This window comes from Engystomops pustulosus, chromosome 5 (genome assembly GCF_040894005.1).
Source record: "Engystomops pustulosus chromosome 5, aEngPut4.maternal, whole genome shotgun sequence".
In the NCBI taxonomy this organism is placed as follows: domain Eukaryota; kingdom Metazoa; phylum Chordata; class Amphibia; order Anura; family Leptodactylidae; genus Engystomops; species Engystomops pustulosus.
Genome location: NC_092415.1, coordinates 196,219,568 through 196,231,501, shown reverse-complemented (window position 1 = coordinate 196,231,501; position 11,934 = coordinate 196,219,568). Strand labels below are relative to the sequence as shown.

At 40.0% G+C, this 11,934-nt stretch overlaps 1 protein-coding gene across 2 annotated transcripts in view; it reads right to left on the bottom strand.

Moving 5' to 3' along the window:
- Positions 1-4,908: 4,908 nt before the first annotated feature.
- The window catches only part of LOC140134286 (uncharacterized), a 253,868-nt gene continuing 246,842 nt past the window's right edge, over positions 4,909-11,934 (bottom strand). For both annotated transcript variants that reach the window (XM_072154872.1, XM_072154874.1), the window contains one exon: positions 4,909-5,319. In XM_072154872.1, coding sequence (XP_072010973.1) covers positions 5,146-5,319 — 174 coding nt within the window. In that variant the 3' untranslated portion in view covers positions 4,909-5,145. The remainder of the gene's footprint in view (positions 5,320-11,934) is intronic.

Here is an 11,934-nt window from a genome sequence, read left to right as displayed (position 1 = left end):
GCCCCAGTGTAAAGTCTGTGCCAGGCCCCCGACTATAATGTAGGGTTTATAGTAATAGTCTTCTCATATGGGAAAGTGACACCATAAGGGCCCCCTAAACCTCTTAGGCCCTGGTGCAACTGCAACCTCTGCACCCCCTCAGGTTACACCCCTGGTGACGGTCTACCTAATATGTAACACACACTCTCATATATACAGTGTGACTGTCTACCTATGTAACACTCTCATATATACAGTGTGACTGTCTACCTAATATGTAACACTCTCATATATACAGTGTGACTGTCTACCTAATATGTAACACTCTCATATATACAGTGTGACTGTCTACCTAATATGTAACACTCTCATATATACAGTGTGACTGTCTACCTAATATGTAACACTCTCATATATACAGTGTGACTGTCTACCTAATATGTAACACTCTCATATATACAGTGTGACTGTCTACCTAATATGTAACACTCTCATATATACAGTGTGACTGTCTACCTAATATGTAACACTCTCATATATACAGTGTGACTCTCTACCTAATATGTAACACTCTCATATATACAGTGTGACTCTCTACCTAATATGTAACACTCTCATATATACAGTGTGACTCTCTACCTAATATGTAACACTCTCTCATATATACAGTGTGACGGTCTACCTATGTAACACTCTCATATATACAGTGTGACGGTCTACCTATGTAACACTCTCATATATACAGTGTAGGAGATTTATCAGAAGTGTTGGAGGTAAAACTGGTCTAGTTTCCCATGGCAACCAATCAGAGCTCAGCTTTCATTTTCCCACAGCTGTTTATAAAATTAAAGCTGAGCTCTGATTGGTTACTATTGGTAACTAAAACAGTTTTACCTCAGAGACTTAATAAATCTATCCCTGTGTGACTGTATACCTAATATGTAACACTCCCTCTGATATATACAGTGGGGGAGGTTTATCAGAAGTGTCTGATAGCAGAACTGTAAAACTATACAAGAGACAGCATTACATATTGAGGTAAACATCTGAGGTAAAACTGTTCTAATCGCCCATGGCAACCAATCAGAGCTCAGCTTTCATTTCCCCACAGCTGTTTATAAAAGTAAAGCTGAGCTCTGATTGGTTTCCATGGGCAATTAAAACATTTTTACCTCAGATAATTACCTCAATATGTAATGTTCTCTCTTTTATATAGAGTTAAACATTTAGACACGGACACAAATTTTTTTATGTTATTTTTTATACCTCTTTACAGAAACATAAGTTATAGTTATATAATTGACATAAGGTCCATACTTTCCGCTTTCATATGAGAGGGATCGACATTAAAATTAGGAGTTTCGGCTTCTTGTCATGTGCAACCATTTTTTTTTTTAAAGTGACCAAAAGTTATTGGACAATTGACACTTAAAGGGATATTCCCATCTGGCCATTCACATTTAATTAAATTCATTTGCCATATGTAAACATTTCTTCAATTGGATGTTATTAAAAAAATGTCCCTGTGTGAAGATAATTTCTCATAAATGTAGCCATGTTGTCCCTTAGAAACAAGATGGCTTCCTCGGATACGACTACCCTACACTCTGGCAGCGGTGACCAGAGATGCACTACTAAGCCATGCCTGACCTCCTGGACTCAGCAATCATTACCACAGGACGGGTAATGGGACCTGCAGTAACTCCCAGACATTTCATATACAAAAACCTTTTGTTTCTTTGTGCAATCCCTCCAGCAGAGGTGGTCGTATCCAAGGAGTCAGTCTTGTTTCTAAGGGACTGGATTCACTACATTTATGAGAAATTATCTTCACACAGGTAAAAAAAAATGTAATAACATCTAATTGAAGAAATGTATATATGGCAGATTAATGACACTGATTGTGAATGCCCAGATGAGAAAACCCCTTTAAGGCCCGGTATGGGCAATTCCTTCATTGTGTCATTATCAATTAAGTAGATTAAATGAGTTGATTTAAGGCGTGGTGATTGCATTTGGGAGATTTTTCTGTGAAGAAAACATGCAGTCAAAGTCTCTTCATGCAGGAGAAACAAGCAAATCTTACAGGGAACCTGTCATCAGGAGCCCTTTGTCTAACTCCCCCATGTCCCCATAGAGAATAGTGTACACATTGATGTCAGAATGTTATCTTTTAGTGATATCAAAGGCAGTAACAGCCTCCAGGACCATAAAGGGGTGACCATGTGAAATGTGTGTTGCATTCCTGTTCTGCGGACGACCTTGGTCTGTCCTGACTTTGAACCTTGCTACCTGCCCTGACCTTTGGCTTTCATCTTGACTTTACAAGACTTCTTCCTGCCCTGACCTTGGACTGTCTGTGACCCTTCCTAGCCTGATCTCCTTGTGCTTTGCTCCAGTGCCTGTATAAGGGTTAAAAGGTGAAACTCTTTGCACCAGCTCAAAGTCAAACCGTTTAGGTGACACAGTGGGGTCACGACCTGCTCATCGTCACTCACAGCAAAGAAGTGACATTTAAAATAAAGCTTTAACTGTGACTAGAGACAAAAAAAAAAATCAGGTTATTTCTGATTCAGTAAATTGATTCAATAGAGTGATGTCAGGCGTAGAGCTCCTCTAAATATAAGCCCACGGTGCAACGCTGGGAACAGATGCTCCACACTCTGCGTGGGAACCACGGAATTAAAAATATCCACCGGCACAGCAAATGGATCGACCTATTACAGGGAGAAGACGATACCTGATGCTCTGGTATCCGACCGGTTTTATACATAATAGGAAACATTTTTATTAATTTCTGATTCATCCGGACCTTGATCTTCTCATGTTACTAATAAATATTGAGAAAAATGACAAGAAACATGAACACTTGATTTATTTATATCAAAAACCCACCCACCACATGGAACATGGTATGAGTAGGAGAATAGAGTCAGATCTGTGTGTACAGGAATAGTAAAATGCGGCTACTAGAGTGATGCATTATGGGCATTAAAGGGATTTTCTGGGAAGTTCGAGAAACCACATGGAGGTCGGAACAGACATGAAGGAACAATGAAGTGTACACACTCTACTCCGATCTATTCAATGACACTCCCGGCTTGCTCATGGGACACACTGATTGGTCACAGCCCAGGTGACATAACATGGGGCAAGCCAGAAGATCTTTTGGGCAGGTCACAACTAGGACAATGGAATCAGGTTCCCAAAGCAAAATAAGGACACTTTATTTATTCTCCTTACCCCTTGCCCTCTCTTGGATTTTTTAAAAATTGCAGCAAAAAACACCTTTAATAACATCACTCATATGCATCTCATATGCATTTTCCATCATCCATAAAAGGGGGTTGTCCCCGGATAAGGAAAAGATAAACTTCATAAAATGAACATTCCGGCTTCCTGCAGTCACCACTAGAGGGAGCTGTAGAGCTTACACTGATCTAAGTCATAGTCACTAAGCTCACATGCTCCCTCTAGTGTTAGCTACTTTGAATACACATCTATGCAGAAGATTTACAGCTTTGTATCTAAAAAAGGCAACTCTTCAGTCCCTTTAAGGATATATTAAAAATATATCAGCACTGCATTTTGGTGTTATATATGAATAAATTAATAGAAAGTTAACATTTGCTTTAATTCTTTATGGATGAAAGCTCTGCAGATTTTTTAGGGTGGGCCATCGATATCTGGTCGGTGGGTGCTGACACCTTGTCCCTCCACTGATCAGCTGTTAAAGGGGTTCTCCAGTCAGAAACTATTGACTTCATTGTTGATTGATGGGGGTGTTAGACTCTTAAAAAAGATTCATTACAATTCCACCCATAGAGTACCTACAGTCTATCCAAACTGCATACTGGGTGGTACTATGGCCAATACATAAAGGATGGTATGTGGCCTTCTCCGGGCTCTGAAGAGTTAACAATACACCGATACAATACTAATGACGTATCATATGGATGAGCCATTATCCATGGTTTATGACTGGAAAATCCCTTTAAGGACCAGCACAACACATTCACTTCATTAGGAGGCAGTAACAGGGCACGGCCCCTACACAGAAGCATCTGCTTTCAGAGCCCCACAACTTACACAGCCAGATATTAATTCATGGACACTCCCCTTAAAGGGGTTGTATGAAGTTGAACATTTATGACCTCCCCACAGGATGGGGGATAAATGTATGATCCCAGGGGTCCAGACTACTAATATCCTTAAATCACCCGTCCCATTCCATAATGGAGGGACTTTTGGATTTTGGACATAGAAGTTAAAGGAAATCTACCATCAGAATCCATCCTGATAAACCAGGGACATTACTCAATCCATCCAGGCACCGGGACTGTGGTAATCTTCTTATTTTTGTAATCCATGGCCTCTTTCCTTCTTAAATCTACGTTTAAAATTATGCTAATGAGCCAGAAGGGCTCTGGGGAGGTGTTACCAGAGTCCATCTGTGGACTGTTACACTGTGCAGAAACACTTTCTCGCTCCTCCCAGTGTGTGATATTACAGCAGGGAGAGTGAGGGCAGATGTGCTGAAGGAGCAGGGGTGAGATTGAGACTGTGTAAAAGCCCGTGAAGCTACAGCAAGAAAGGGCTCTGGTCATGCCCCCCAGAGCCCTTCTAGCTCATTAGCATAATTATAAAAGTTGACTTTTACACTGTGCAGAAACACTTTCTCGCTCCTCCCAGTGTGTAATATTACAGCAGGAAGAGTGAGGGGGGATTTGCTGAAGGAGCAGGGGTGAGATTGAGACAGTGTAATAGCCGGTGAAGCTACAGCAAGAAAGAGCTCTAATCATGCCCCCCAGAACCCTTCTGACTCATTAGCATAGTTATAAAAGAGGATTTCAGAAGGCAGGAAGCCATGGATAACAAATATAAGAAGATACCACAGTCCCGGTGCCTGGATCTATGAGTAATGTCCCTGGTTTATCGTGATGGATTTTAATAGTATTTCTGAACTTGTGAAATCCTGCTTGTATGGAATGGGTTAAGAAAGAGGTGACTTGAATTGCAGAAATTACACCCCCTTTGATCTGGGGAGAAATATTTACCCTGATGCAACCCCTTTAAAGGTAAAGACAAAAATATTTAGATTATTTTAAGGAATTTTTTTCCATTTTTTTTATATTAAAAAAACCCCAAAAACACACAGTGCAGATTTCAGGCCTCCATAGCTTCATCCTCGCTGCTCTGCACAAAGTCATCTTCGATGTTCTCCACAGCAGGGTCTTCAGTATCCGAGTCCTCGGGCGCCTCGTGTCCCCCCAGGTCGGTCAGGATCTGCTCCATGTGCTCCAGCAGGGCGGCGTCGTCACATCGCAGCTTGCTGTACAGCTGTGGGCAGAGCACAAGGTGAGCGCTCGGTGATAATTTCACAAAGCTTTTAATGGGTGGAGAATACGGGCGACTTAAAAGCATTTACAAATTGAAACTGAGAAAGGAAAAAAAAAAAGCACTCGGCAACCATTTCATCCAATTTAAAGGGGAAAAAAGGCAAAAGAACGCAAGAAAATATTTGTTGAGCAGTAATTTACTTCTAAGGGTAAGATGAAAATACCTCGCCTGCTGCGCTAATAGCCGCACAGTTATTGAAAAATACAGTACTTAGGGGGACGACGCACTTTAGAAAGTTCAAAGTTACTTAGAAGTAGTTATGGCTGGAATATGGCTGATACTGTGTGTACACGGGCTGAGAAATGGCACATTGTAGAAAATCTATGGAATCTACATGGAGCAGAGCTGAAGCCGTCATTTATCTGTCTCCAAGGTTAATCAGGTTGGGGAAATATCTGTAAGTAACCAAAATATTTTAAAGAAGTAAAAAGAAAATGAGATAAATGAAAACTGCATAAAATGATAGATAGATATGAGATGGATATGAGATAGATGGATATGAGATAGATGGATAGATAGATATGAGATAGATAGATGGATATGAGATAGATGGATAGATAGATATGAGATAGATAGATAGATATGAGATAGATAGATAGATAGATATGAGATAGATAGATAGATATGAGATAGATAGATAGATAGATATGAGATAGATAGATATGAGATAGATAGATAGATATGAGATAGATAGATAGATATGAGATAGATAGATAGATATGAGATAGATATGAGATAGATAGATATGAGATAGATAGATAGATATGAGATAGATAGATAGATATGAGATAGATAGATAGATATGAGATAGATATGAGATAGATATATACATAGATATGAGATAGATAGATAGATATGAGATAGATAGATATGAGATAGATATGAGATAGATAGATAGATAGATAGATATGAGATAGATAGATAGATATGAGATAGATAGATAGATATGAGATAGATATGAGATAGATAGATAGATATGAGATAGATAGATAGATATGAGATAGATATGAGATAGATATATACATAGATATGAGATAGATAGATAGATAGATATGAGATAGATAGATAGATATGAGATAGATATAGACAGATAGATATGAGATAGATAGATAGATATGAGATAGATATAGACAGATAGATATGAGATAGATAGATATGAGATGGATAGATAGATATGAGATAGATAGATATGAGATAGATAGATAGATATGAGATAGATAGATAGATATATCTATCTATCTTATATCTATCTATCTATCTCATATCTATCTATCTATCTATCTATCTCATATCTATCTATCTATCTATCTCATATCTATCTATCTCATATCTATCTATCTCATATCTATATCTATCTCATATCTATCTATCTCATATCTATCTATCTTATATCTATCTATCTATCTCATATCTATCTGAGATAGATAGATATGAGATAGATATAGATATGAGATAGATAGATATGAGATAGATAGATATGAGATAGATAGATAGATAGATATGAGATAGATAGATAGATATATAGATATGAGATAGATAGATATGAGATAGATAGATATGAGATAGATAGATATGAGATAGATAGATAGATAGATAGATAGATAGATAGATGAGATGAAGCAGATATGAGATATTATGGTCTTGTAGGTGTGATGTAGGGGAGCAGGTGTCAGTACATAGGTGGGTGCACTTGGGCGCTGTGCTGGGCAGGTTCTGTGCCTCCATACATTATAACTGGTGATGGAGGGGAGCGGGCGATCCTTCTCCTCCGGCATTATGTGCGCCACATAAATATAATGAGGATAATTATACATTATAATGAGAGGCATCACGATTAGTTAGCAAATTTTAATTGCACAGGTTTAGAAAATCACTTAGCTAAACCCTTTAATAACTTGGGCCGCCGAATAATTAAATTAACAAGGCCTAAGGTAACGCGCTATTTCCGGTATATTAAGCTACATTGCACCATCTGCCAGGCACCAGTCTTCATTAAAGGTGATTTGGTGCCTCGATGGCAGGTTCTCTGCCGCATGGAATCTCCCAAACACAAGAAATGACCTTCAAACCAAGACAGATGTACAAGGAACTAGATTAGGATTGGTAAGAGATGGGACGGAGTGAAGTAGAGGTCTCCCATTATCTACAAACACAAGGTCAAACATTCCACTACCAGTACGCAAATGCAAAAAATATCCATAAAAATTTTAGTGGATCCTCATGAAAAACCAAATTTCATACATAATAATATAACATGAACACCCAAGAAACTCACTGGGGGTCATTTACTAAGGGCTCGATTCGCGGTTTCCCGACTTGTTACCCGAATATTTCCGATTTGCGCCGATTTCCCCTGAATTGCCCCGGGATTTTGGCGCACGCGATCGGATTGTGGGGCATCGGCGCTGGCATGAACCCGGCGGAAATGGGGGGCGTGGTCGAACGAAAACCCAACGGTTTCAGAAAAACCGCCATATTTAAAACAAAAAATCTGTCGTGGAGCTTGCACTTACCTTCACTCAGCCCGGCTCGGTGAACTCCAGTGCGTTCCGATGCTTTTCAGCGCAGCAGCGCCACCTGGTGGAAGGTGGAGGAACTACCTTAATAAATCCCGGCCGGACCTGAATCCAGCGCAGAGAACGCACCGCTGGATCGCGAATGGACCGGGTAAGTAAATCTGCCCCATTGTATATTAGTACATTAAAGGGGTGTTCTAAAAGTGTCAATCAGTGATCTCAGCAGGTCACGGCAAAGCCACTTATGGGTCAAAGCAGGTCCCATGACCACATACACTTTCGGGTGGCCACAGAACACTTCCAGTCAAGGTTGTTGGTGAATTGACGCTCATTGTGGAGTAGGTTTAGTACATTTCATCTTGTTTCTTTGTTACCCTCGCTGTGGCCACCAGATGGTTTTAGATTGTTGGAGATTCAACTCCAGGTAGACCCACTGATGATTTGACTACAGCAGTCAGAAACAATACAGAGAACAGAACCAGAAGAAACAGCTCCAGTCTCTGTGTAGTGGCCGAGTGCTGTTACTGAACTTCTGTAGAACAGATGATGAGCCTCATCACTACACCAAGAAAAAATATGTTCTCCTGACTAAGCTTTATAGCTTCATTCTGGTGTTAGAAGTAGCACAAATCAGCAGATTGTTGGTGCTTCCCAGTGTCAGGGCCCAACTGATTTGATATTGATGTTGACCTGTCTATATTGATAAGATATCAGAGACTTGAGTCCATCATAACTTCTAAGACCACTGTCAAACAATTACTACAGATTCCGAAGACCTTTGACCATGAGCCACATTTTGATGGTCTTCAGAAGAACATTGACCATAACCAAGAAATCAAAGACTGAAACCATCTACGACAATACGCATAATGAACCAGAGATCAGATATAGATCTGTGATCCCCAAGACTTCCAATGTTCTTGAGAACTTGGTCCAAGGTCCAGGTGATTGTGAGAACATGAGCTTGTTCGCAAGACCTTTGGCCATGAGCCACATTTTGATGGTCTTCAGAAGAACATGGACCATAACCAAGAGATCAAAGACTGAAACCATCTACGACAACATCTATAAGGTCCAAGGTCCAGGTGATTGTAAGAACATGATCTGTGACACAATCATTACAGACATCTTGAAGAACTAGGAACATAGCCAAAAAATGAGAAGTGGTGACTATTCATAAGAACCTTTCCAATAACCCAGGTCTGCTTTCCTTTTTGAGATTTTTAACCATGATTAGAAATATAGCTATTAGCAAGAAGTCACATCGTGGCCCAAGGATTGCAGGTAAATGGAATAATCTTGCCTATGACCTACAAAAGTTTACAACACCCCGCAACTTTTAGAAGTTTTCGGTAATCTAGTGCTACATATCGGAGAAAATCTTGAACTGTGCGAAAATAGATAGAAAAATACAAGATTGCAGATATTTTTGAGAACATGGACTCTGACCTAAATTTCAAAGCCATCAAGAAGACCTTTCTACATGACCCAGACATCAGAGATTGTAGCTAATCATTATAACTAGGGTTATAACCCAAAAATCTGAGGTTGAATATATTTGAAGAACTTCCATCATGATCCAAAGACTGTGGTTTATTAACAAGACCTTGAGCCATGACCCAAATATTATATCTATTTGAAAGAACCATCGACCAGAGACGGGTGATTGCAGTTACAGTATTTGTGATAAATTGGACTATGGCCTAGAAATCGAGGATTGCATCCATTTTCGAGAAATTGGGTGCGGCCACAAAACTGCGGCAATTTGGAAGAACTTGGTTCACCTAGAAATAAGAGATTGCAGATAGTCAAGAGGACTTGGAAAGTGGAAGATTGAAATATTCTTTTTTACAAATCAGAGACCAGGAATGGGATAGGAACCTAAAATAATTTAGCTTATTGGGCACCGATTACCGATATGAGTTCTCCTGCTGCACGAGATTAAGTGACGGCGCATGTGTGAGAAGTGCCGACAGAGTGACATCGCCGGCTCTCAACACCAGGAGGAGGACCAGAACAAACATGGAGCCGTGCACAATTAATTATCGGAGGTCCGTGGGGGTGGGGGTGCCAAAGCCTCATTTGAATATATTAGAAAATCCTTTTTGTGACTAAGCTATCGGTTTTGTCCCTATCCAAACTGTGTGCTGGGATCAGTAGTACAGAGCCCCTAGGGTGGCGTGCTCGGGTCTTTTCAGCCTGAGTGAAGTGGTAGAGTTCCTTTAACAATGAGAATCACAGTTCTCTGTATTTTAGGACCAGAGATTTAAGCAATTAAAGAGATAGTTTAAAATGAGGGCTGCAGATAAAAATCCAGTTCCCGACTAAGTCCTTGTTGGTCTCATGTTGGTCTCATGTTTAAAATGGCACCAGACACATGGTTCTACTACAGAGCCGAAGAAAGTAAGGTTTGAAGTAACCCTTTTTTAGCCCACTTGTATATGACATTGGAAATGATTTCTTTTGTACTGAAATGAGAATTATCCCAAAGGTGACAAAACTAATTAAACATTCGTAAACAATGCAAGACAGACACAACTGTGTAGGTGTTGTACCCTTAACACAAGCAAAGTATGTGAACCAAAAACAAGTGGGGGGCTGTATATTTGTACTTGGCTTTGACATCCATATCATTTGTATGAGGTTTATTTAAATCTACAGTATCATAATATCAGAGAGAAACCCATTCTTCTGGTTTTGGCATGAAGAATAGTACCGATTACCCCAATTGGCCAATGTACAAGATGGAAGGCGGGCCGAAAATGTCGTTCTATGTTTCAGTCACATTTACTGCCGTAAACACTTTCAGCTAAATTGAAGGCAACATGTCGGTTTAGCGAAGCCACATCGAGCTGGTAACTCTACTGGCCAAGACCAGGACCCAGTTTGTCATCTCGAATAAGTCATGAGCAACGACCCCGGTACTTAACGGATTTTCCATATATGTAGGAATTGACCTACAAGTAACAAATGCCACAAGCATGGACAAAGACTCTGGGGGTCAAGCCTGTGCAGCAAAATTTGATTATGAAAAACAATTAATGTCTTACTAAGAAGTTAATTGATAGGACAAAAAATCCTGCAAAAATAAAGTCTTGGTAATAGTTAAATATTTCCAATGAGAAGATGAAGCTTAGAACTGGAAAAAAAAACATCACTTGCTGCCAATTAATCCTTCTAGTGCCGAGGTCACGTTATAGGATGGAGTGAGTAATGTCCTCTGTCTCTCTTATAAAAGTATTTTAAAGCGGCTTCATAGACTCGCGGCTCATTATTAGTTCCTATCCTCCGTGGTGACGGCCTCACAGGCACATTAAATTTGGAAAGTCAGCTCCTTCTTGCTTCTTTTTCTTATCCTCTTTACTTGTCAAATACTTTAGAGATAAAGATAGACGTACAAATTCTATCCGAGATTATTCTTATACTGTCTTCCTGCCATCTTTGCAATTTTGGGGCTGGAGGAAGGGGAGTTTCAAGTTTTTATAAACTTTGAGAAATTGTCCATTACGTGAAGGCAAGTAAGAGTCTTCTAGTGGTGCTACGGAAGAGGTCAAATTGGTGGCATTTCTTCATGTTCAATATTAGTCCCACCCCTGATTATAAGTTCCACCCCTGCGGTAACTGCAAAAGCTTTTACCTGAAATTTTAGACTAAAGAAGGAACGGGTTTCGAAATAACTGGTCACTTGTAAGTAGAGGTGAGCGGACCTGAAGTGTAAGTTCAGGTTTGGTGTTCGGACACGTTCCTCCTGACCCAGACAAATTTGCCTGATTGACAGCCGAGAAACCGATGCAGAAAATTGACACTGCTAACAGCTAGCCAAGGCCATGATTGGCCAGGGTGTTAATTTGTCCGATTGGTTGTTGAGCAGCCAATCCGGCAATATGTCTGGGTTGGGAGGAATGCTCATCAAGGCCCAACCCAATGTCTTCTTACCAGAAAATGTAGGTGAAGAGTCCTTACACGAGTCCATGGATGAACTGAAGATACCTTTACTGGGAACCAGGGGCTTCTTCAGTATCCAAGATAAAAACCACAA